Here is a 26,155-nt window from a genome sequence, read left to right as displayed (position 1 = left end):
AGAGAATCAAACTGTAGAGCAATGAAAGCAAGTACCAAAAAAAAGAAAAAAGAGAGAGCGATAAAATAAAAATACATATGGAAGGAATTTAGGCTATTACCGATATATGCTCTTTACGGAATAAAATCGTTGACTATACAAGGTTGATATTTTATCTGATTCTTTAATTTAAACCTTGAAGTGGGTGGGGGGGGGACATAACGTTAGTATTTTTTTTTTTCATATCTTCGCAGATACGATATGATTGTTTTTTCTATCATAATGCAACCATTATTCTCTATTCAAAAAAACACCTTTCCTCTTCTATATTTGAAACAGGTTTATTCATCGGCGCTTAAAAATGTAATAATGAAGGATTCTTTGTTTCTTCACCTTGGTAAAAAATTCTAAAAAGAAAAAAAAAAAAACTTTTTCTTATCATTGTATTACCCTGATTTGTATTTTCATTACCCTGACGTATTGGTAAACCCTGATGTACTGTTACAAGTAGAGTTACCCTGATCTGTTACAAGTAGAGTTACCCTGACATATAGTTTCATTACCCTGCGGTATAATGTTGTTACCCTAGCGTAGTGTTACCCTGGCGGGTATTATCCAGAAAAAAAACAAATTTGTTTCTTTGCATGGAACGCTTTTGACATTTTTCATGTTTTGGTACAAGAGCTGACCTAAAAGCGAGTCATTAAAGGACCTTGGGTTATTACACCGTGTATGGTTACAATGTGTTTTGTTGCGTTTTTTCTATTTCCGTTTTCGTCATTTCAGCATGTTGTTGTTTTTTTCGCGTTTTTTTGGTGGCGTGCTCCAACAATTTCTAAGGGAGCCAATGAAAATCAAGTGAAAAGAAGGGACAAAACCCGATATCTTTCTTTCTTTTTTTTTCTGGTGTGTGTGTATTTCCACTGCCCCTTGCTCAGCCACCGAAAAAGTTTTTTTACTGTGTAGCGAGCTTTTTGTCTACAGAGCAGCATAGCAGAGCAGAGCAGAACAGTAGTAGAGAGAGACACACAGAAAGAGACACACAGAAAGAGACACACAGACAGAGACACACAGAGAGAGAGCGTGTGCGTCAACAGCAATTCCACTTGGACAAGCTGTACAGAGCATTATTAAGGTATAAGTTGTTCTTCCAACAACTATCACAATCACACCAACTCGAAATTATCATCAACCTCGATAATATCACAGCTCAGAGCTCATTAATTACACAGCTCTAAACAGCTCTCACAGCTCCAACAGGACCACTATCAACAACTTCAACAACTTATCATTAAGCTTCATCCTAGGAGGAAAGGGTGGTGGGAAAAGTTGGTGAAGATCACAAGAGAAGTTATATAATTCCTTAAGGAAAAGGGTTTTCTTTCTTGCTTTTTTTTTTTTATGGTTTTTTTGTACATGGGGTAATATATATATAAAATAATTTATAAAAATAATTTACAATTACTACCATCAATTGGGAAGCAAACAAATAACAAATATTTTAACGAGGAATAAAGTTAAAAATTAAATATAAGGTTATATTTTTCTGGGATATAAATTGGCAAAACATTCGCAAAAACAAATAATAATAATAATAATAAAAAAATTTAATAATAGAAAGCTATACTATAACTATAAAGGGACTTGGTCGTTGTAAGTACAGAGAAGGACAAGCAACCGTGATAACGAACGAAGACTAAATGAAGACTGAGCTTAAGTTTCTTACTGTTGCGAATGCAATATTTGTTTATTTTGTATTATGGTATACTTTTGACCTTCTTATGCTATGTATTGATGACTCCTATAAAGATGCTCTGACGGAGACGGATTTGAATCCTCCACGAGACCGTATTACCGGTAAGGAGATCTCGGATAACAGGCCAGAGCTCATTCCTAAGATTATTCACCAGACGTATAAGACTGAAGATATACCGGAGCAATGGAAGGAGTCTCAACAGAAGTGTCTGGACTTGCATCCCGATTACAAGTACATCCTTTGGACGGATGAGATGGCTTTAAATTTCATCAAGGAGGAGTACCCTTGGTTTCTGGACACGTTCGAAGGGTATAATTACCCTATTCAGAGGGCAGATGCCATTAGATATTTTATACTGTCACACTATGGTGGTATCTACATAGACCTGGACGATGGTTGTGAACGGAGACTAGACCCTCTGCTCAAGGTGCCCGCGTTTGTGAGGAAGACATCACCCTTGGGAGTCTCTAATAATGTTATGGGTTCTGTGCCCAGACATCCATTTTACTTACAGCTATTAAAATCTCTGAAACATTATGATAAATACTGGTTTATCCCGTATCTGACCATCATGGGATCCACGGGGCCCCTATTTGTCAGTGTTGTGTGGAACCAATACAAGAGATGGGGTGTGCCTGAGAATGGTGAAGTAAGAATAATGCAACCTGCCGACTATAAGAAGCATGCTAACTCATATTTTTCTATCGAGAAGGGTTCGTCATGGCATCTGGACGATGCTGCCTTTATGAAGACGCTAGAAAATCATATTTTATCCTGTGTAGTGGTTGGTTTTATCATTGGTTTTATTATTCTGTATGGAGAATATGTGTTTTACCGTTGGTTATGTTCGGTTTGGCAATCATCGAATGAAGGTTCTGACAATGATGGAACGGATGAGTTTATGTATAATGCAAACTGTCCCTATGCTCAACATAATAGCTCTGGTATTTTTTTTTCCACAATAACTCCTATAAAGAGATTCAATAGGGGCTTGCTTTCGAGGTTATACTCTAGGTCATCAGATCTGATATCGGATCCAAATTATGCTAATTGTGTTTCAGACTACTTTAAGGCCCATGGTCACGAAAGAGAGAGCGATAGCTCGCCTCGTAAGGGTAAAAGGACGAGGAAAGACTCAAATGCAGCTTATAAAATTAGAATAGCTGATATTGAAAAGTTAGATCCTAATTTCGAAGATCTCAGTACTTAAGTTTTTGCATTACGGAATATGAACAAAGAGAGGATACCCTGCTCCTACAGAAATAGATGATGAGCATAAGTTTCATGGAGTGAAAGAAAAAAAAAAATTCATTACTGGAATAAAGCTGAAGGTACAAACTTACAAACTGCCTTATCCTCTTCATGTCATTTATCTTTCACTTCGTTAAAAAAACAACAACAACACAAACTTACACATAGCATTAAGTGTCTCGAAATGAGTTTCTGCCGCATATTTTTTCTGGGGTGAAAACTTGTTATATTTGACCGCCTACTAAAAGACTTTATTTTATATAGATTAAGTATTTTTATTTGCATTTTTATTCATTTGACGTATTATTTTGTATTATAATAAATTTAACAAGATGTTTTTTTATCTAATTGTCTTCTTTCAAAGGGTTGAAGTATATTTCAAAGCCAGAAATAAATAATTTTTATTGAAAATAAGTTATAACAAATGGAATGATTAGAAATTACAAAATCTTAAGTCAAGTAAAAATTTATGTAAATAAAAAAAATGGGATAAATAATAATACAGCAACGAAGATCATTAGATCACAATAGGAATACCTTTTTAATTTTAAACCGAAACACAAGCCAATACTTTTTTTTGCATAGTACAAGGAATATTAATGTGTTAAATGCAATTTTTATTCTAAAGAGAATAAGGACATTATTTTAAAATTGAAATAAAAAAAAAATAAAACGGTTTAAAGACTTTAAAAGTTAATCGAGATAAAAACCTAATGACTTCTACAATAATGTGTTGAGTTGGAAAAAAAAAATTCTTTATGACAAAAAGTGAATGGATGAATAGAATAAATAGTTGTTTTTTTTGTTTTTTTTTGTTCTATCATGACTATGGCAAAACAGCAGCAGAACCTTGTTGGTTCAACCAAGTTTGTACTTGTTCATTAGAGATACCACTGGATGGGGCGCTGTCAACTTGAACTAGGTGGATAGTCTTATCGGAGCCGTTGAAGATAACGACTGCTCTGAAGACGCCATCTGTTGGTCTCTTGAAGTAGTCCTGAGTACCACCACCTTGGCCATCGTGAATGTGGGTGATCATCTTGTCGGAGCCTGGGCTTAGGACTTCGAACAAATCTAGTTCACCACAGCCGGTAGCCCAACAGGAACAAGTAGATTGACCGTATTGCAAAGTTCTTGGGATCTTTGCGTTTAGGAGCCAGATAGCTGGCATATCTTGGTTGTAACCGTTACCGTTCGTGTCACTTGGCATGGAGAATTCGAAGTAGAAGATCTTTTGGTTACCGGCGAAACCTTGGTAAGCTGGGATACCTTCTCTGTAGAAGCCACATTCGGCGTTGTTACCGGAACATTGGGTAGAGGAGAAGATCATGTATTCTTTACCGGATTCGATAGTGACGTCTCCAAGAGGTTGTGGGGAGCCAGCACCGGTGATACCATCGGAGTTAGCGAATGAGATGGAGTTACCGAAACAAGAGGACCAGATACCGGAACCAGCAGTACCACCTTGGTGGTTCATGAAAGTACAGCCGTCAGCAGAACCTGGGACGAAGTAAGCGGATCTGTACCAATCACTACCACTAGAAGTAGCAGAAGAAGTAGAAGTGGCAGCAGCACCAGTAGAAGAAGAAGAAGTTGGAGAAGAAGGAGAAGAAGTTGAGCTTAGAGTAGTAGTTGTGTCGATTGGAGTCGTGGCAGCATCAGGAGTGGCAGCAGCAGTTGTTGGAGTAGCCTCGACAGCGGTTTCAACGGTAGCGGAATGAGTGACGGTGTTACCGTTCTCATCGATAAGTACTGTCTCGGTGACTTCGACGACTTCTACGGCGACGTCTCTCTTATGTTTGTGCAAAGGCTTGGAGACTATAGAGTCACAGTTCTCTTGTTCGCTCAGGTCTCTCTTGGAGTTCGATGATTGTGGGTAGTATACAGCGAATTGAGATAGTCTTAGAGGTCCTCTGAAGTGTACGGACAACTCTTCGTCGAATGGGGCCAAGTTACCACCGAAGTTATAGGCTTGTTGTTGGCAGACACAGCTGCTCTCATCCATAGAGATGACGTCCTGGTAGGAGCTCGACAGACCTACATTAGAGTAAGTAACTGCACTGGTCTCGGAACAGTAGTAATTCCCACTAATAAACTGACAGTCGGCAGAAACTGACACTAACAGCGACAGCGTCACACCAATAATTTGATAGAGCATTGTATTTGTTGTTGTTTTTTATTTAGTATGGTTGGGTTTTGTTATATATGTGACAAGGAGTAAAGAATTATATAATTTTCTTTTAACCCATTACTTTCCTTATATATAAGGAGAGGTAAAGAAAATTTTTTTGTTGGTAACTTCGATCTCGAAAAACTATTTGTTTATTTTTCCAATAAAAGTAAACAATAAGCAGAGCTGGGCCTCCAAGAGTCTGTGCTATAGCTCTGTTGATTATTAGCTCTGCAATTGCTTTGGCAATTGCTTTGGCTATTGCAATGCACTTTGGCAGTGCTTTGGCAATGCCTTTTGGCATTGCCTTTTGGCAGTGCTAGCAAGAACCGTTTTTGTTTACTTGTTTACCATTTCGTGCTCTGTACGGGCGTTTTTCTACCGCCCAATTTTTTTCGTGCTTGGCTTGCTGTTACTATTCTTTTCGTGCTGTGGTGTTTTAAACGCGAATTGTTTTTTCTTTTTTTGGAAAGGATTTGCGGTGTTTCCCCCCCCCACGACGTTGACTGCGGTGTTTTTTTTACGAAAAGGGACGGCGATAACTAAACTAAACAGCCCAGCACAGCACAGCACTAACCCTCCTCTGCGCACTTTTCTTCAGAGAGCAAACAGAACCCAGCACGGAAACTTTAAAAACAGAGAAAGAAAACGCGAAAAAAAAACAACACAACATTCTTTAATCGATACGCTGGTATATATACTTGTGTACGACATGAGGTTGTACGGCTATCACGGTCCATTTTCGTAGCACAATACAATACTGTGATACGAACAATACAAATGACGGTACGTACACCAGTACAATAAAATACTGTGATACGAAAATCGTCATAGGATCACACGTACACCAGTATATTTTAAAGTAGTTAGGTGTTCACTACAGCGTGCCTTAAAGAAAGAAGCTGTTGCCGTGTTAAATATTTCCTGCTGCTTAGAATGTCTTGTAGTACCAAGGGTGATTTACGGTTTTTCTACCTTTTTGATCTGCTTCTATGCTTTCTTCGGCTTATTGCTTCTCTCTTTTTTTTTAAGGGTGAGGGGTTCCCTCGAGGACAGAGAGGCCTTTCTTCAAATTTCTTCAATTTCTTCAAATTTCTTCAATTTCTTCAATTTCTGGAAATTAACAGGGAAAAGTGGTTGACGTGATATTTGTTATGTTAAGGAAATTGGTATATATACTAATGATATATATTTTAGAATTTTGATATATTGCAATATATTGATATAACCAAGAAACCCAACAACAACACAAATAAACGAAAAAGATGGCTGTTCAGACTCCTAAGCAAAGACTTGCAAATGAAAAGTTTAACAAGAACATTGAGAAGCAGAGGAAGTACGGTAAGAAGAAGCCTGAGGCTAAACAACCATTGCCAATCTCCAAGACATGGTTGTACATCATCCTGTTCTTGCTTATCGGTGGTGGTGTTCTAGAGGTTATTAGTCTATTGTTCTGAAAACCTCTAATAAAAATTGCAAATGATTACGACCAATATCTATAATAATAAAAATAATATATCCCCCTCCAACTAAACAATTTATTATATAAGACTGTGTATAAGTTATATTTAAAGAAAAATGCAATATTTTTGTACTATTAAAAAAACTTCATGTCCGATTTACAATGGCAAACCAAAGGAGAGATAGAAAAAAATTGTGGAAAAAAAAATGCTATGGCAAATTAACTAAATATTGGTTTTGTGAAGAAATCAAAGACTCCATTAAAACTATCTCTTAAATGAAAGATGTGCAGAAGTTATGGAACTTCAAGCTGTTTCGAATCAGCAAATCCTTAGACACTAAGATCAGTCATGGTCACAGGAAAGTGGATGCTGCTGGGAGGTTTTTCGGGTTCACAAAACATGGTGATCTAATGTATGAGAAGCCCGGAATGGTTCCGTTTGAGGACTTGAAGATATCGAAGAATCTCAAGACATACAGGCTTAGTGTGACAAAGCTACTGACAAAGTCATGGTGTGAACTTAAATTCGCCTACGATGCTTACTCTAAACTTCCAGTATTCAGGGATAAACGTATTAGAAAAGGTGAACAAGTACACAAGTTCTTGGAGGAGCAGACTTTGGAACCCGCAATGACGCTTGATATGATACCAGGGATAGAAGAAGCTCTAAATGTTAAGTCTGATGAGCTGCACAAACTAGCTACCAATTGGTTTGATAGCACGAATAGGATGCTTGGGATCTTCCATAGAGGTGAGGCACGTGAAGTCATATGTCATGGATATGTAAACCATGAGAATGGTTCACTTTTTGATCCGAAATTTAACCCAACCGATGACCAATTACCAAAGTTATTAAACAACCATGTATTAGTCAGCGGGATTGTAGATCATCTATCACTATATAAAATAAGTGATGATGCCACAGTGGAATTTGACTCAAATAAGAATATGGGAGAAACCATTAAGTATATAACCAGAAATATGAAAAAACTGCGAAGATCATTAACAATTGATGTAGGAGATGTGAAAACTAGGTCTAGCAAGTCTGTGCCGTCTCAACAAACAATTATAAAGGCGTCAAAAACCCAGGTAATGTATTACCGGTATTTTTTAGAGATACTAGGAAGAGACCCAGCAATAACTTATCAATTACTCCTTGCGAATGCCAGGGCCAGAGGGCTTGATCCTGATCGTCCATTAAATATAGGTAATGTAATGTGGATGGCGATTCAGTCGAGCAATATTATTGATGACTTCATAAAGCTTCATAATGGTGAGTTGTTTGGCTTCGAGAAATTTGATTCAGAAAAATTCCTGGGGAATACCTCTATGGAATTGGGTTCACTAGAGTACGAGTATCTTGGCAATATCGAGGCTAACCAAGAGAAGGCTTCTACATTGTTTAATGGACCATTTGTAAAACCAGTGACTTTGAAATATTTTGCTATGAGGCTAGCACAAACTTACTACATTATAGGTAATCTATTATCTGATCAGTTGAATATAGAATATTATCATGACAATGAGAATTTTAAAACTTTGGGATTCAGCTATGACGAAAAAGTTCTCCTGGAACGGTGTAAGGATGCATCTGGTTTTTGGTTTGGTAAAAGGCCTATTGAACCAATAAATCCTACAATCTCTAATTATGACAAGTACTGTCGCCTATGTGATTACAAAGACCATTGCTCGTGGGCAAAGAAAACGGTGGAGGCGAATAGTAATTTGGGGAAGGAGCTTGGAGATATTATTAATAGAACTCACGGGTATGATAGTATATAACTTAATTAAAAAAGAATGTTATAATTAGGAGACAAAAAAAGAGTTGATTTCGATTCAAGTTTTTGAAGTTTTTCTACGTTTTTAAGAACTAAATATTAAAATAAAATGTGAACACATAGGTAAACATATATTTAGAAGTAATGTCAATTATATCATAGTCTAGCTTATATAACATGTAATTTAAAAGCTTTTTCTTCATATTTTTACTAATATAGTTCAAATAAAATAAAAAATAAAAGGACTTGCTATTGATACTAAAACTCAGAGTATGTATAACTAGAGACATTTCAAGATGTCAAAGTTTAACAAAGCTCGTATGGCGCAGTGGTAGCGCAGCAGATTGCAAATCTGTTGGTCCTTAGTTCGATCCTGAGTGCGAGCTCTGAATTTTTTTTCGTCAAAAAATGTCTTGTCGTTTCTATTCCAAAGGCTAAGATTATTTAGCAATAAACAAAATAGTTATGGAAGTATAAATGCGAGGTTTTATTGCTACAGTTAATACCAATTCGCAATATTGTATCACACGTTCGCGCTCTTTTGAGTACTTTTTTTTTTAATGCTAGGTTGAAATTTGCGTTTTTATTTATTTTTCAATCTCTCATAACGTCGGTCTCCTGATCTACGTATAATTGTCTTAATAAGCAATTAGAGCACTTCAAGTTGCGTTATTTTATTTAGTACGGAGCTAAAGCTGCTATGTTGTCATCAACGCAAGCTTTCAAATAGTACACAACGACATGGTAAAAGACGCATTACTTAAAGTATTGCTAGATCGTTTCGGTTGTATTGTTGCGTTGTATTGTTGCGTTGTATTGATCTGGTGGTAGTGCTGTAATACTGTGTGCTGTAATGCTGTGTGCTGTAGATGCGATTGCTAAAACGCAAATTTGAGGTATCACCCGGCTCTAGCTATAAAAGATGGCCTGAAAGCCGATAACGATTTCCCGATTGAGAAAAAGATAGTCGCAGATAGAAAAAGAAACCCCGGGGTTTATTTTTGGCTCTATGTAGTCGCTTGCTGTTTCCGTTGACAGAGATAGCCACTGCAAAAGGAGTACAATGCTGTGGGTGAACAAAAAAACAACCGCAAAACAAAACGCAAATTTCAGGGCATCGCCAGGCGATACCCTAAAGATAGAGAGATAAGATAAGATAAGATAAGGATAAACGATAAAGGCTAATAAGAGATGCTCTAAACTTGGTTTTAAGCATTTGATTGAGAACTATTGGATCTGGCGATCAATTGTTGCCTGGCTGGGATATTTAAGCAACGCTACTTGAAGATGTTTCTTTGTTCTATCCTAACATTTCCTTCATTATCTTCAAGGTATTAAACGACACAATATAACAATAAAAAATTATGACTACTTTGAGTGCTAGTAACGCTTTAGGGTGGTCTGTTGAGGAATGGATCCGGTTCCATCGTAATGCAACTCCGCAGGCCTCTATAGATTTGCTCTTGGATTTGTTAGGTAACCAGCGGGTGTCTCCGGAGGATCCTGCGTGGATTTCTGTGGCCTCTAGAGAGCTATTGGAGCAACAATGGCAGGTTTTGCAGACCAGAGCCAACAAGGAGAGCCTACCACTCTATGGTGTCCCTGTAGCTGTTAAGGACAACATCGATGCGAAGGGGTTTGCTACCACGGCTGCTTGTCCCGATTTTTCGTACTTCCCAGTCAGGGACTCGAAGGCTGTTGAGCTGTTAAAGCATGCCGGTGCCATCGTCATAGGTAAAACCAACTTAGACCAGTTTGCTACTGGGTTAGTAGGCACACGTTCTCCATATGGTAAAACCAGCTGCGTCTTTAGCGACAAACATGTCTCGGGAGGATCGTCTGCCGGCTCTGCTTCTGTAGTAGCTAGAGGTATAGTCCCCATAGCACTTGGAACAGATACCGCAGGATCAGGTAGAGTACCAGCTGCTTTGAACAACATTGTTGGGTTGAAACCAACGAGAGGCATATTTTCATGTAGTGGTGTGGTACCAGCTTGTAAGTCGCTTGATTGTGTGTCTGTGTTCACATTGAATCTGTCTGATGCTGAACGGTGCTTAAAGCTACTAAGCGTACCTGATTTCGAAAACGATGAATACTCCAGAGAGTTCCCAAGCAATCCGCTCCAAAAATTTAACAAGGATCTCAAGATCGCTGTCCCTAAGAATGTACCATGGTATGGTGAGACACAGAATCCAAAGATATTCTCCAAGGCTGTAGAAATTTTACACCAGATAGGAGCTAACGTTGTACAAGTCGATTTCGAGCCACTTCTGGAACTGGCTCGCTGTCTATATGAAGGCCCATGGGTCGCAGAGAGATACGCTGCTATGAGTGAATTTCTCAATTCCAATCCATCTAAAGAATCATTAGATCCTGTAGTAACAAATATCATTAAGGGTGCAGAAAGGTTCAGTGCATCGGATTTCTTCAAATTTGAATACAAAAGACAAAGTATACTAAAAAAAGTTGATCAACTGATGAAGGATATAGATGTTTTATGCGTACCTACTTGTCCTTTGAATCCAACTTTCGAAGAAGTTGCTGCGGAACCAGTGTTAGTGAACTCTAGGCAAGGAACCTGGACAAACTTTGTCAATTTGGCAGATTTCTCAGCTTTAGCTATTCCCGTTGGTTTCCGTGCCGATGGCCTACCTAATGGTGTAACTCTAATTGCAAGAAAGTTCACCGACTATGCGTTATTGGATTTGGCTAAAAAATTCTTGTCTACATTATACCCTGATGGAAGACGCCCTTGTGGAATTTTCCCTAATAAATATGTCGAATTAGCTGATGACAATTTAAAGGGTCCAGAAATAGACACAAATGAATCAATTGTAGTAGCTGTAGTCGGGGCTCACTTGAAGGGTCTTCCTTTGCACTGGCAGTTAGAGAAAGTTAACGCCACATACGTAAGCTCACCAGTGACTGCTTCAAATTATCGTCTGTACGCTTTACCGAAAAATGGTCCAGTTCTAAAGCCCGGTCTAAGAAGGGTAGATGATGGCACTGGTGCTCCGATACAATTAGAAACATATAGCATTCCATTGGATAAATTTGGTCAATTCATGGCTATGATACCTGCACCTTTAGGAATTGGTTCAGTAGAATTAGATGATGGAACCTGGGTGAAATCTTTCATTTGCGAAGAATATGGCTACTTATCTAAAGGTACCACTGATATTACGGAATTTGGTGGATTTAAACCTTATGTCGAATCACTAGTAGAAAAGAATGGGAATATAAAGACCTTTGATAGCGTGCTTATTGCTAACAGAGGTGAAATTGCTGTACGTATTATAAAAACACTAAAGAAGATGGGTATAAAAACTATATCTATTTACTCTGATGTTGATAAATACTCCCAGCATGTGCAAGATGCAGATATCTCAGTACCACTAGGTGGAACTTCAGCTGCAGAAACTTACCTACATGAAGATAAAATAATATCGATAGCTAAGAAGCACGGTGCCAACGCCATCATTCCAGGATATGGGTTCCTGTCAGAAAGTGCAGGATTTGTTGACAGGTGTGATAGAGAAGGTATCGTATTTATTGGCCCAACTAGTAATACAATTAGAAAATTAGGGCTTAAACACTCGGCAAGAGAGGTTGCAAAAGAATCAGGTGTTCCTTTAGTCCCAGGTTCCTCGCTAATTAAGAACGCCGAAGATGCTATTGATTTTGCTAAAAAGATTGGCTATCCAGTGATGGTAAAATCAACTGCTGGAGGCGGTGGAATTGGCTTACAGAAGGTTGATAACGAACAGGATATATCTCGTGTATTTGAGTCTGTTCAGCATCAAGGTGCTTCTTACTTTGGTGATTCAGGGGTATTTCTAGAAAAATATATTGAAAACTCTAGACATGTTGAAATCCAGATAATGGGTGACGGTAAGGGTAATGCCATAGCACTAGGTGAGAGAGACTGTTCTCTACAACGTCGTAACCAAAAAATTGTCGAAGAAACTCCTGCCCCAAATCTACCCGAAACTACTAGACTAAAAATGAGACAATGTGCAGAAAGTTTAGGTAAGCATTTAAGCTATAGAGGTGCCGGTACAGTGGAATATATTTATGACGGGGTTCGTGATGAATTCTATTTCTTAGAGGTCAATACCAGATTGCAAGTTGAACATCCTATTACAGAAATGGTTACAGGGTTGGACTTAGTTGAATGGATGGTAAAAATATCTGCAGGTCAAGCGCCTGATTTTGATATGTCTAAAATTAACATCGAAGGTGCTTCTATTGAAGTTAGACTGTACGCTGAAAATCCGTTAAAGGACTTCAGACCTTCCCCGGGTGAATTAGTTCACGTAGAATTTCCAAAAGATTGTAGAGTTGATACTTGGGTAAAGAAGGGAACCACAGTTTCTGCAGAATACGATCCTACTCTAGCAAAGATTATCGTTCATGGAAAAGACAGAAATGATGCTATAATAAAAATGTTGAAGGCTTTAGATGAAACTAGGGTTTATGGTTGTGTTACCAATCTTGATTATTTAAAATCAATCGTTGGATCAGTTGATTTTAAGGAGGCCAACTTTTCAACAAACTACCTAAATGGATTTGTATATACACCACCCGCTATCGAAATACTTGATGCTGGTGCCTCAACTACCATTCAAGACTACCCTGGCAGAGTGAACTATTGGCGTATTGGTGTCCCCCCTTGTGGTCCTATGGATCACTATTCATTCAGATTAGCTAACCGTATTGTTGGTAACCATTCCAAAACACCTGGACTGGAGATAACTTTGAAAGGTCCTACAATAATAACACATACAGATGTAGTCGTTGCGGTTACCGGTGCAAAGGTTGATATTACGGTTGATGGAAAATATGTATCGCAATTTGAACCTATAACTTTGAAAAAGGGCTCAAAACTGTCCGTTGGAAAGGTCAGTGGTGGGACAAGAGCATATTTAGCCATAAGGGGTGGTGTTGATATTCCTAAATACTTGGGTTCATTCTCTACCTTTACCTTGGGTAAACTGGGCGGTTACAATGGTAGACCTCTAAGATTAGGTGATGTACTATTTCTACCACGTTCTTTCAGCGAAGATGAAATTCCAGCTCCATGTTACCCAATTGAAGTTGCCCCAGAAATCATTAGACCAAAAATGGCCATTGATGGTCATTGGCAGATTGGTGTGACTTGTGGTCCACATGGGGCCCCTGACATTTACCAAAAGGAAAGTGTTCAAGAGTTCTTTGCGACTAGTTGGAAAGTTCATTACAACTCTAATAGATTTGGTGTAAGATTGTCAGGTCCAAAACCTAAGTGGGCTAGAAAGGATGGTGGAGAAGGTGGATTGCATCCTTCAAATACTCATGATTATGTCTATTCTCTAGGTGCAATTAACTTTACTGGTGATGATCCTGTAATCATTACCTGTGATGGTCCTTCTTTAGGTGGTTTTGTTTGTGAAGCTGTGGTTGTTGAAGCAGAACTATGGAAAGTTGGTCAAGTAAAGCCTGGTGACACCATTCAATTTATTCCTATTGACTATGATATGGCTAGGGAACTAAAAGAAACACAGGACTTGGCTATCACTCATTTGGAAACGAAAAAAGGGATTCAATTGGAAGATGTCAGTTACCAGTCAGCTATCACAAATCCAGTTCTTTACACCCATGGGAAAGGGAAGGATTTTACACCAAAAGTTGTTTATAGACAAGCTGGTGATCGCTACATTTTGATAGAATATGGTGAAGAGGTAATTGAATTTAACTTATGCTATAGAATTAAATGTCTCATTGATATGGTTGAACGGAAACAGACAGCTGGTATTGTGGAGATGTCTCAAGGTGTTCGTTCAGTACTAGTAGAATTCGACGGTTACCAAATTTCGCAATCTGAGCTTTTGAAGACTCTAGTGGCATATGAAAATGAATTACCTTTTGATAAGAATTGGAAGGTTAATTCAAGACTCTTTAGATTACCTATGGCTTTTGAGGATTCTAAGACATTGGAATCTGTGAGTAGGTATCAAGAAACTATTCGCTCTTCTGCACCATGGCTACCAAACAATGTAGACTTCATAGCTCAGATCAATAATATGACTCATGAAGATGTTCAGGAGATGATCTATACCGCTCGTTTTATGGTACTAGGTGTTGGTGATGTGTTTTTAGGATCTCCTTGTGCCTTGCCATTAGATCCCCGTCATAGGTTATTGGGAACTAAGTATAATCCATCAAGAACTTACACAGAACGTGGTCTGGTAGGTATTGGTGGTATGTACATGTGCATTTATGCAGCTGATAGTCCAGGTGGTTATCAGTTAGTTGGTAGAACGATCCCAATTTGGGATAAGTTAATGTTACATCTTCCAAATGGCGAACCATGGTTATTGAACCCATTTGATCAAGTTGAATTTTACACTGTTAGTGAAGAACAAATAGACAAGTACACTGAAGATTGGGACAATGGTACTTATCAAGTTGAGGTTAAAGACATTGTTTTCGACCACAGTGACTACTTAAAATGGGTCCAGGATAATATTGATTCTATTCAAGATTTCCAGGAAAACCAAAAAGGTGAAAAATTTGATGAATTTGTCAAATTAATTCAAGTGTCTAACAATGAGCTGTTAAACAGCGAAGTGTCCGCACCAGAAGTAATTGAAGAATTACCTGAAAACCAAGAATTCATATTTTCGGAATATGCTGGCAGATTTTGGAAACCTATTGTCGAAGAAGGCAAAAATGTTAAAGAAGGTCAAGGTGTACTAATTATTGAAGCCATGAAGACTGAGATGATTGTTTCATCTAATAAAAATGGTAAAATAGTGAAAATCCTCCATGGAAACGGAGATATGATAGACGCTGGTGATGCTGTTGCTATTATAGAATTTGCTTAACAATAAACCTATTATTAGTTATATTTATGTACAAACTGATCTTATCATAATAAAAAACGGACAATACTAAAATTAACAAGTTTTGCTATTCATAAATTTTTTTTTAGAATGTTATTCAAGTATAGAACTTATTTACAGATAGCCCCAGAATATCTAATTGGTTGCAGTAGAGCCATGTAAGTTGTTTGTTGCAGCTATCAAAGGCGTAGAACTGTCCTTCGATGTACGAGTCGGTTCTTCTATTGTAGAGCCTCCGGTGGGCTCTTGTAAGTTTTGCTTCAGTTTCAATGAGTTATGTGCAATTTTCAATCTCTTTATGATCCTCTTCTTTTGCCATTTAATGGGGACACCTGGGATATAACCAAATTTCTCCTCGGCCATGAGCATTTTAATAGAGAAAATAAGTGCCAGCCAGTATATGATATAACTTGACACAGATCCGTATGTTGCACTATTAGTCCATCCAAAGATAGCAGTCAGAATCATCCATCCACCATCACTCTCCCCGTTGCAACAGTTTACATGCCAAACTGATCGTGATATATCGTAGGAGCCTGGACCGTTACCGACTTCGCTCATATCCTGACCATTGCATTTATTGACGTAATCCTGTAGTTCTAATTGCCAGACACCTTTTGAAAATAAACCTGAAGCAATTAAGTATAGGAAACATGTAGTGATAACCAAGCAAATCTTAAGCGATAATGAGCTGGAATACTTAAAGAAGAATATACCGAAGACACCACTTATGCAGAAGGCGCAGACCATGGAGGAAATGATTGCCATTAAAGGCTGGTCTAAGCCTACACCTCCAATGAAGACAACGGCTTCTAAACCCTCACGTAGTGCTGTGACAAATGGTAAAATGAAGAATGCATATTTTTCACTGAAGCTGACAGCTTCTGTAGCGTTCATCTTTAGCATTTTACCTCTGTCTGAATATATAATGGATGCCAGTTTCACTCTGAACTTCTCTCTTAGTTTACCAACACGTAGGAAGAACAAACCCATAACTGAGATGATCAAGGAGGCCACCAGACTCAGCACACCCTCGTAATAGTGCTCGCTGAGAGTCCATAAGTCCGTTCCAACATGGTAAAAGACCGCAACGAACGCACCTCCGATAAACCCACAGATCACTAGACCTAGGGCACCTCCAGAGACGATCTGAACCTTAAGTTTCTTGTATAGCTTCAAGTTATCCGTGTAAGACAGTGATTCCTGGCTAGCATCAGCACCTTGAACCTCGTAGACTTGCTCCTCTTCTTCCACCGTCAGTGGCACCTGGTCCTCAGTAGCTGGTCTTGTACCAGATGGTAGCGTCCCATGAGATATATCCTCGTCATGCTCACCTATAGAGAGCCCTTGCTTGACTATCGTCAGCAGAATCGATATGATAACTACTATCTCCAGCGACTCCCGGAGGAATATAAAGAAAACTTGGAAGGAGAACACCTGCTCAAACGACATTGGTCTCTCGTGATATACTGTGCAATTAAGGCTTTTGGATTTCTTGCTTCGTCAGTACCCTTTGGCTATATGTGACAGCTTTCGCCCAGAGTGCACCTATATATCGCCTAGTGAACAAATTTTATCACCAGGGCATACCATACACAAAACCTAAAAAAAATATTAAAAAATGCTTATTCCAACCTCACTATACTTTTAACAACTCGAATATATACAATGATTGCGTATTGCACTGATGCTATTGGCAATGATGCCCTTGCATTGCCTTCGCATCCTCTCTTGAAGACGAGGGTCTATGTAACAAATATATAAAACAGCGATAATGGATGAGATGGCAGAAGTAATTTCGAAACGCTGATCGTTGCAGCAAATGTACTACTACAGGGTGCTATTACAATGTATTACAGTTACAATGGTGCTGTGTTGTAAATGTGGTGCTAGTCCATATGCATTGAAGTTATAAGAAAATTAAAATCATTACAATTTTTATTATTATTTTACAAAATGGAGGATATTGGTGTAGCGTCTATTATTTTTTTTTATTGTGAAAATGATTAATGTGGTGTGTAGTCAGGGATTTCCTTTGGTAGAGGGATATCCTTGGCATTGAAGTACTTTCTGGTACAGAAGTAGTAAGTCCACCAGGTGTGGTCTTCCTTTGGATTACAGATACATTGGTTCTGTAGTCTGATCTCTTCTTCGTAAGGACAAGACAAGAAGTTTGGATGGTGGAATCCCAGACCGTCGAAGAAATGAATCTCTGACTGATCCAAGAGCAAACTTGCAGCGATGGAATGCACAGGAGCGTCACCCCATCTCTCGTAGAAGAAACCACCACTTTGGTCTAGGTAGTTGAAGAAATCGGTGTATGCCTCGGACCTCCAGAAGTTCAAGGACCCGACCTCGAAGTTGGTCCAGAAGTGACAACCGTTATAAGTCAAACCACCGTTGTCGGAGATAAACTTCATCAGATTGTTCTTATTTATGTGTTGAGGGAACTTTTCGCTGAACTCCTTGACAGTTTGCCATAGAGTTGGGATTGTCTCTTGGTACTCGGTAACGGACAGGATAAACCCGTATTTCTTGTTGTTTTCCCTCAGGAACTTGAAGATATCGTATTGAATGTCACAGAACACAGTGATATCTGTATCGACTCTCCAGTAGTAGTCGTACTCGTCCAGCAATTCATGTCTATAGAAGAACCCAGATTGGAAACGACACATGTGTCTGTATGGGATGGACCCACCATAAGGAATCTTTGGTTTCGAACGGAACAGTTCCAGTTGCTTCTCCAGCTTCTGTTTGTCAATGAATTCTGGCACTCTCCAGTGCTCCTGTGCGATCTTACCGTACTTGGCTCTACCAGAGACCAGAGCAGAGGTCAGACGGACAAACTCCTCGGTGAAGTCCTCATCATTCAAGAAAACCCAGTCGTAGTGGTACCTGTTGTTAAACCTATCTTCAACGTGTCTAATCGTCTGTACCAAACTCATTAAGTCTCTGTTTCTAGCCAAAGTGATGTACACAGCCTTCTCCTTTTTCTTACCGTCCTTAGGATGCTCAGCAATACCTTGGAGACGGTCAGTGGTGGGCAGCTTATACTTCGGATCGCCGTTCCGGATCATAGGTCTCGAGATATCAATACCTCCACGAGGCGCCTTACGCACCGAGGGCCCCACACTACTCGCCTCCTGAGGCGAGTGGAATATGAATAACAGCGTCAACACCATCAGAAACGATGCAAACCCCAGTCTCAGCGTCTTCTCATACTTCCTCACAAACATCGCCGACTTCGGCATCAGCTTCTTCTTACCGCTCATTGACTTCTTTCGTTGTGCTTTCCTTTCTCTAAACACTAAAGGCGCTTTCCCGTCGGTTCAGTTGCTTACTGCTTATAACCTACAAGGAAATATGATAGAGTTCCAAATGGATTACTAAATTACATAATATCCATAAAACTGGAAACCTCCATCTCGACAATGGGTCTCTCAAAAAAAAATGAGTTGGCGACGTGGACATATCGATTTATACGTAATTTCACGTGGTGTTATATTAAGATACGGAACCATCGCGTGATGTATAACTAAATACGCGACAATCACATGATAATACGTATACTATTATAGAACATGACTTAGTCACGTACACTGTGATAATAGGGGAGTTGGCTCTTTATTAAAGACCCTCTCCTCATATATCATGCTAGTATACCATATATGTTTTAGTGGAAACGAGAGGCACTTCATCTTAGTTGAGGGTTTAGTATTCTGGTAATAGACACGCTATGTTGGCGGATGAGGCTAGTTCGTTGGACTGGGAGCCTGTCTCTGGGCTGAGTGTGGATGAAGTTGTTTCGAAGTACAGTGGGGTGCCGCGCGGGTTATTAGCAGAGATGGTGTCGAGACCGAGTAACGTAGATGACTTCAAGTTGAAGATCATTGAGGAGCATTGCAGTCATGTGGGGTCAGATGAACCAAAGGATGCAGCGGGGTCGTTGAGGTATAAGTTGAGGTGTTGGGATAACCTCGATGAAACCAGTGGTACCAAGGTGTTTGTATTGATCCACGGTCTCGGAGGCTCGTTGGAGCAGTTTGAGCCTCTAATAAAACTTCTTCACCTGAACAAGTTACCTGTGATCGCAGTAGATCTTCCGGGATTTGGTGGTAGCGAACCACTAGATGATAATATTAAGTACGATATGGATCACGTGGCAGATATTATTAGAGAGATAGTAACTCAGAAGCTGGTTGCTACGACAGCGCTTGGGGAGTGGTCTCTGAGTCTTGTGGGACACTCGATGGGCTGTTACATCTGCACACATCTTTATTTAAAGTTGAGCGAACAGTTCCATGTCAAACAAATTGTAATGTGCACTCCGCCGGCCCCTTACGTGCCGATTTTGGATAAGGCAAATTGGAAGATGCAATTTGTGTTCCGAGTTTTGCTTCGGGTCCCTATACTATTTGACTGGTACAGGTCTTTTTTCGATCGGAGTTATGGACTCGAGGGTTCTGGAATAAAGAATTTTTTCTACGAAGGTAAAGAGCTCGAAACTAACCGCACCTTACTTCAATATTGGAAGCTGTGCCAGTTTTCTCGAAATATCGAAAACAGCTCTTACATATTCTTTGAATACTTAGTCGGATGGATTACTCCTGATTGGGATTCATTTTCTGATGCTCTAACAAAGAATGGTTCCAAGATATCTGTTTTATATGCCGAGAACGACAAAGTTGTCTCAGAGGACGGTGTTAAGCAGCTCTTTGACCTTTTCATTGACATAGCGGACGAGAATAAGTCACTGATAAAGGTAGAACATTGCGGCCACAACCTGTTTTATAATGATCCTAAGAAATTATGTAAGACATTTGAGGAAAATTTCATGTTTTGATGATAGATTATTTATTTTTTGAAAAAAAATTTATTGACGTTAACGAATAATTAACAATAAGGTCCTTTCAGCTTTTTTATGTATTATGAGAAATAAACAATATTGAACAAAATATAATAATAATACCTAAAATTAAATACCAAAGAATACATAATGCTAATTCAATAATCTAGAATATGGTTCAATAAATGCATAAAAAATCAAAATCAAATATAAATAATGAGCCCTTCAAAATCTGGTATTGTGATAGTTAGATATCAGGGCATAGAACGAAACGAAAAAGAACATAAAAAAATAAAAATCATTCACTCATTTTATAAAAAAAACTTCATAGTCGCATCAAATTCGGAACTCTTCACGAACATAGTTATTTTCTCCTATGTTCCTTCTTAAATCAGAACCTCTTAATTCCTTTAAACGTGCTACAATTTCTTGTGTGATCCTCTCTATTCTCAATCTGGGATCGGTAGTTAATGGTTCATTTATTCCAGCGTTGGGATCAGGTGCGTTGTTGTCTTCCGGTACATCCGCTACGAACACACCTTCCATAACCTCATTTTCCTCATGTTCTTCATTTGGAGTCACCGGATGTGGCATTGCAACATTTCTATTATTTTGGAGATCAACGATAATAGAAGAGTATTGGTTCGTCATCTGTCTGACTGCATAAGACATTGGCATATCATTTTTCAGTATTGTAAGTCTGAACTTCATAACTTTCTTATGGTCAGATTGAAACCCATACTCAACATTAAAGATATTAGAAACATCATATATTTCAGGGGCCTTATCTGTCGTACTACCAGCCTCTAGATGTCTCTCAGCCTTAATATTAAAAACATTTTCAAGCTCAAGATCATCCATTTTATTGACTTCTTCTAAAACAACTAAGGTAACAAAATCTTTAAGGTCACCTTTACAGGTCCAGGCAGTATTCCTATTAAGTCCAGATTTCTCGAAGCTGAACACAAGGTCATTTTCGAACAAATCATTGGAATCATCCTTATGGCTCTCCTTCTCGTTCTCAAAACTTTGCAAAATAAAACTCTTGACTATCTCTTGTCTGCACCAAAGAACATTATCGATTTTAACATGCAATTTTGTAGCAAAATCTGCTGAATGGTTTTGTACTATGTGTTGGAATATTTCAGACGCGTTCAACTTTCTTAGTTCAACACCCGACCTGATGAGGCTCTGTGAATTGGTTCTCTTCAATTCATTCTTATTGGAACCGATAGGTGCGGGTCCATCACCCCAGCTTGGGGAATTCCAAAAACCATTCATACTAGAATTACGGCGATGTTTATTCACATTACTCATCCGATCATAGTAATCATATGACTTGTTGGAATCCGTGAGATACACTACAGCAAGGTTATCAGATGTATCAGTTGAGATAACAGATTCCTGAACTGAAGGTAGTAGTAAAGAGGAATTAAACCTCTTACGTTTTACTTTCTCAATGATTTCGAAATCAGAGCATAACACCAAGTTTGAAAGGTTTAATTCAGTCAAGTGTGGACAATGGTCTAATATATGTAAAATATAGCCCAGGGGTAAATCTTTATATGGTGCATATTTTAACAGAAATTTATTAGCGAAGGGATGTGGGGAGGAAAATGGCTGAACTCTCTTAATAGTAACTTCTTTTTTGATTTTCTCACTGCTTCCATTATTGGTTAGCTTTGCTTTCAACTCTTTCTCAAGAATTTTATCCTTATTCCTCTGTCCCCTTGTTCTAGTACCACGTAACTTCATTCTAAACCATGTAGTAGCCGTTCCTGAAGCCTTATCATTAGTCATACCAAAGGAAGAAGTGTCATCTTCTTTAATGCTTGATGCAGGAGATTGATCACTATCCTCAGCATTGGCAGGAGGTGTTTGTAACTTGGTCTTTGTAGGTGTCTTCGGTATTGCTGATTCTGACCCTGAAACCGTAGTGTTCAAAGACACATGGGAGCCGTTATAAAGGGAAGACATGATACTATTAGTAATAGATGATACCGAACTATTGGACCTAGTTCTCTTGAATGTAGATAAGGGATGGTCATTGTTCTTGGACTCTGAGCTGGATCCAGTGTTTCCGTCCTTTGATAATAAGTTTGGGAACAGGGATAATGAAGTACTGGAATTGGACGTTGATACAGACTTAACCGACGCTGGACGTGAGTTATTTCTTTTATTATTATAGCTATTTAAGAGCGGAGATGAGTACAAGGGGTCATGTCTGTATCTCCAATCCCTCCACCCAGCATAGGCAACTTCTTTACCACCATTGGTGGCATTCGTAGTCATGATGGATGGATTAGAGTTTGTACTAGTCACTGAAGTAGCCCGTGATCTACCGGTAAAGACGTTGCTAATATCTATATCGGGGGAATCTGCCACGGTGGATGGGGTATTGTTGACATTTGCATTTCCTGATTTCTCAGAGATGACTCCATTTTTCAAATTCGATAAGTCCAATACCTTCACTAAAGCACCATTTTGTGGGGTGATCCTGATCGAAGTAACGAATTGGGCCACGCGGTAAGTAGAAGAGAAATTGGGCTTCTCGTACAGCACAGGTTTTGCAGCATTGTATAATGCCTTGTTGACGTACAGACAGTTCACCAACGAGACTTGATCGTCCTTTAAGTTCCCTAGGACGACTTTTAGCACTTCTTCAGGGAGGTCGCTGAACTGCTTCTGCTCGATCAACGGGCTATCGACCACATCTACGTCAAGTTCTTCGGGTTGGGTCTCGGGTGCGGCCTTGTGGGAGAATATCGAGAACGAGTCTGTTGTCGAGCCATGTTCATACAGTTTTGTTATCAACTTCTTCGAGGATGCTGAGAACAGAGACCTGTACTTACGTTTTATCAGGGATTTCCTGGAATTGTTCGTAGAGATAGTGGCATTGTCGTTGTCGAGGTCAGAGGCCATCGATTCAGACTTCGTCAGCTCGGGAAGCTGTTTCCTCTGCACATCGCTGTTCCGGCTCCCTTCACCTTTCCCATTATATAACCTATCATACACGGATACACCGTACCGTGAGTAATTAGTACTGACTATATTGACGTTCTGTATCCTTGAAGTCTTAACACTCATCACTTTATTGCTTTACAGATTGGAAGGTTTCTTTCTGCTTACGCTCTGAGATGAGGTCCTGATTACAATATATTATACAAAGGGCTTATATTATGTCTGAATATATATATAGTATAATATTAAACATTATTAATATAAGAGGAACAAACCGTAGCCCCCAGCGGAGATAACTCTTTACTTTTTATTGACTCTGGGGACATCCCTATTAAGCAATTAATGGGATCAAAATGGTGAGGAGGGGGTATTGCATTGTTCAGTGTGAAAGAAAAGAGGGTTAGAAATGTCATTGAAATCTCTTAATAGCACCTTTGATCTGTGGTAAAGGGTACTATAATTTCTTTTTTAAGTCTAATTACCTCCCCACACTTCTGATGGCCTAGAACATTCCCTTTAAACTCTTGACGCTGCCTAGATCTCTCCCTCTATCTTCCTGCCTAGCTCCTCTCTCCCCTGCCTGTACGCAGGGAAATACTACTTCTACGCAGAGTAAAAACTACTTCTACGCAGGGAGAGGGACTCAGCGTAGAGACCGTCCCTACTACAGTTTAACTTCTACCTGGCTCTGCCTAGACAAAGAGCTAGGGCCGACTCTCTGCCTAGCGTCAGATGGTACAACGATTGGAAGGGAGGGGAAAGGAAGCGGGGGCAGAATCAAGTAGAGATAAATAAAAGCGGGGAGAGAGACACATAGGCAAAGTATGAGAGAAAGAGAGAGAGCTTACTTCTTTGGTTGCATTTGACAATGCAATATGTCTCCGTCAAGTTCCACTGCAATTCTTGCAAGAAAAGGCATGGGATGATGCCATTAGTAAGCTGTAGGAATTAAAGAAAAAGAGCAACATGGAAAGATAAGAAAGCGTAGAAATATATAAATGTTTGACTATACATCTCAAGGGGCCTCGGAAAAGAGTTTTGAGGGATATATAAACTGATAACTTTATTTCCATCCCTTACGCTTATCGAATAAGGATTACCCTGAAAGATAAAAACATACTACATAAACATGAACTACACGCTATCAATACACAATCTACAAATAACCATTAAAGCATGATACCATAAAGACATGATACCATAATAATATATCGGTACGTTCGTTGTACTAAAATTAAAAACACGCTACTAGTTAGCTGTACTAAAATTAAAACACGCTACAGGTTAGTTGAACTATATTTAACAACAGCACGCATATTGTACATCTGTGATTATACTAACCCGTATACTACCAAAACACTTTAAAAGCGAAGTGCCAAAAAAACAAATAAGCTCCTATCGTAGAAAAAGACAATAGTTACCCTTACAAACTCATTCATGTGATTCTCGTAGAGTTGCATATAACGTGATCAACGTACAAAATAATTGATCACGTTGGCGGTAATGATAAAATCACGTGCAAAACACGTATAAGACCAATTGAATCAAGTTAGATGGTCAATTATATCATTAAAGTAAGATGGTCTGTCTTCAAATATTGCAGTAGTGCTTCAATTTATACTCTCACAATTCCATCTATAATATTCCGGGGGGAGGGGGGGGTATTACTATTATATTTCTGTAAAACTTGATAACTATATCAACAAGATAAATGGTATCCACTTTTTTGCATTATATGTGTTGTTACAAACAATACATAAATCCCATGTCTTGTCGTTTGGTTTGGCGAGAAACAAGCACAAACTATTGAGGTAGGATTTACCTGGACATCAACCTATAAAACAAGTACGTGGTGTGATGAGTTGAGTGACCATCATTTTACGATAAACCAAAACTTAATAATGTATCCGGCATTTCCGTATTAAACATTCACTCCCATATTTGGTAACAGAAAGCTAATCAGATGAACAAAAGATACTCTGTAGATATGTACGAGTACCTGATTTTTTTAATGAACAATAATATATTTGAAACTTTTCCGTATAACCCAATACATTATAACTTGAAAACTATAATTTTTAATCAACTGCTCTTCACTTATAGTCGATTATCTTGTAACGGATATTAGCTCAAATGTTTAAAAACAGCTTTGCTTACTACTGTGTTAGTACTTCTCTTTAAGTCACAAGCATTGGAATCAGCTGATGTGTCGTAACGCGCACTATTTTAGGAAGTGCAACGAAAATCTTTATTTCCGTCCTGGCGAGTTCAGATTTCTTTCTGCCCTCATGACCGCTAAAGTAACAATACTCTAAAGCCATACATGCAGCTACATTAGCACAAGGGACAGGTCGCATCATACCACCAAGGCTAGCTTACTCACAACCTAACGAGAGCCGCTCCTCTCTGTGACAAATGGCAAACTTTCCCAATCAGGTGACTGAATTGAAAAGGGAAAAGATTTTTTTTGCCCACAAATCATAGCAATAAAAAGAAAATAGGCACTATTTCTGTTGGGATTTACTAATTTACTTTCTTTCTTTTTTTTTTTGATTGTCAGCCGAACGGCTGATCGAGCGCAAATTAGAGCAAAGAGGTATAATGCCTGATTAAGCTATTCTAGAAGGTCTACTGGGCTACACTCAAAAAGGCTATTGTATGTTCAACCAAGCAGTATTAATAAGATATTGTAGGTATGAAACATTTATTGCACCAGATAATGCTAAGTAAAAAAAAAAAAAAAATAAAAATCCTGTTCTCGCCTTTCGTCTACTCTTCTTCAATTGTCATAGGGATTTACCTGGGAATTGTTCTTCATTTCTTAGGGAATTTCATTTCCGGGGGAGCAGAAAGAAACGTATCATGGAAATATAGTCGCCAGTACGTTCTCTACGGTAAAAATATGTCACTCCCAATCCTAGATTCTTCGTTGCATTGCTATACTACTGTTTCTAAGATTATGGATGTTGGATTTGGGGATAAAAAAAAAAAAATTTCTCAATATCATTTAAAGGTGCTACTACTGGGCTACTGTTCAGAAGACTTTCCCTACTTTTTGGTAAGTTAAT

The 26,155-nt window shown here is 38.8% G+C and overlaps 9 protein-coding genes across 9 annotated transcripts; 5 read left to right on the top strand and 4 right to left on the bottom strand.

Moving 5' to 3' along the window:
- Positions 1 to 1,679: 1,679 nt before the first annotated feature.
- CSH1 (mannosylinositol phosphorylceramide synthase catalytic subunit CSH1) lies at positions 1,680 to 2,945 on the top strand (the record flags this gene model as incomplete). The annotated part of the gene is made up of 1 exon (XM_071050296.1): positions 1,680 to 2,945. One exon carries the CDS (start codon positions 1,680 to 1,682, stop codon positions 2,943 to 2,945), a length of 1,266 nt encoding a protein of 421 aa, XP_070908888.1.
- An 867-nt stretch (positions 2,946 to 3,812) lies between these two features.
- Positions 3,813 to 5,144, bottom strand: TOS1 (Tos1p; the record flags this gene model as incomplete). The annotated part of the gene is made up of 1 exon (XM_071050295.1): positions 3,813 to 5,144. One exon carries the CDS (start codon positions 5,142 to 5,144, stop codon positions 3,813 to 3,815), a length of 1,332 nt encoding a protein of 443 aa, XP_070908887.1.
- A 1,277-nt stretch (positions 5,145 to 6,421) lies between these two features.
- Positions 6,422 to 6,613, top strand: YSY6 (Ysy6p; the record flags this gene model as incomplete). Its single annotated transcript, XM_071050294.1, has 1 exon — positions 6,422 to 6,613. The coding sequence occupies one exon, from the start codon at positions 6,422 to 6,424 to the stop codon at positions 6,611 to 6,613; it is 192 nt and encodes a 63-aa protein (XP_070908886.1).
- Positions 6,614 to 6,894: 281 nt separating this feature from the next.
- On the top strand, positions 6,895 to 8,400 carry EXO5 (Exo5p; the record flags this gene model as incomplete). The annotated part of the gene is made up of 1 exon (XM_071050293.1): positions 6,895 to 8,400. One exon carries the CDS (start codon positions 6,895 to 6,897, stop codon positions 8,398 to 8,400), a length of 1,506 nt encoding a protein of 501 aa, XP_070908885.1.
- A 1,360-nt stretch (positions 8,401 to 9,760) lies between these two features.
- Positions 9,761 to 15,262, top strand: DUR12 (bifunctional urea carboxylase/allophanate hydrolase; the record flags this gene model as incomplete). Its single annotated transcript, XM_071050292.1, has 1 exon — positions 9,761 to 15,262. The coding sequence occupies one exon, from the start codon at positions 9,761 to 9,763 to the stop codon at positions 15,260 to 15,262; it is 5,502 nt and encodes a 1,833-aa protein (XP_070908884.1).
- Positions 15,263 to 15,415: 153 nt separating this feature from the next.
- On the bottom strand, positions 15,416 to 16,732 carry FTH1 (Fth1p; the record flags this gene model as incomplete). The annotated part of the gene is made up of 1 exon (XM_071050291.1): positions 15,416 to 16,732. The coding sequence occupies one exon, from the start codon at positions 16,730 to 16,732 to the stop codon at positions 15,416 to 15,418; it is 1,317 nt and encodes a 438-aa protein (XP_070908883.1).
- Positions 16,733 to 17,286: 554 nt separating this feature from the next.
- Positions 17,287 to 18,552, bottom strand: KTR3 (mannosyltransferase KTR3; the record flags this gene model as incomplete). Its single annotated transcript, XM_071050290.1, has 1 exon — positions 17,287 to 18,552. One exon carries the CDS (start codon positions 18,550 to 18,552, stop codon positions 17,287 to 17,289), a length of 1,266 nt encoding a protein of 421 aa, XP_070908882.1.
- Positions 18,553 to 19,016: 464 nt separating this feature from the next.
- LDH1 (triacylglycerol lipase) lies at positions 19,017 to 20,123 on the top strand (the record flags this gene model as incomplete). The annotated part of the gene is made up of 1 exon (XM_071050289.1): positions 19,017 to 20,123. The coding sequence occupies one exon, from the start codon at positions 19,017 to 19,019 to the stop codon at positions 20,121 to 20,123; it is 1,107 nt and encodes a 368-aa protein (XP_070908881.1).
- A 339-nt stretch (positions 20,124 to 20,462) lies between these two features.
- On the bottom strand, positions 20,463 to 23,213 carry COS111 (Cos111p; the record flags this gene model as incomplete). The annotated part of the gene is made up of 1 exon (XM_071050288.1): positions 20,463 to 23,213. One exon carries the CDS (start codon positions 23,211 to 23,213, stop codon positions 20,463 to 20,465), a length of 2,751 nt encoding a protein of 916 aa, XP_070908880.1.
- Positions 23,214 to 26,155: the final 2,942 nt, after the last annotated feature.

The sequence above is a fragment of the Nakaseomyces bracarensis genome, assembly GCF_045282275.1.
Source record: "Nakaseomyces bracarensis strain CBM3 chromosome Unknown Scaff1_0, whole genome shotgun sequence".
NCBI classification, from domain to species: Eukaryota; Fungi; Ascomycota; class Saccharomycetes; order Saccharomycetales; family Saccharomycetaceae; genus Nakaseomyces; species Nakaseomyces bracarensis.
The sequence above is the reverse complement of the archived record's forward strand: the minus strand, read 5'-3'. Positions and strand labels throughout refer to the sequence as shown.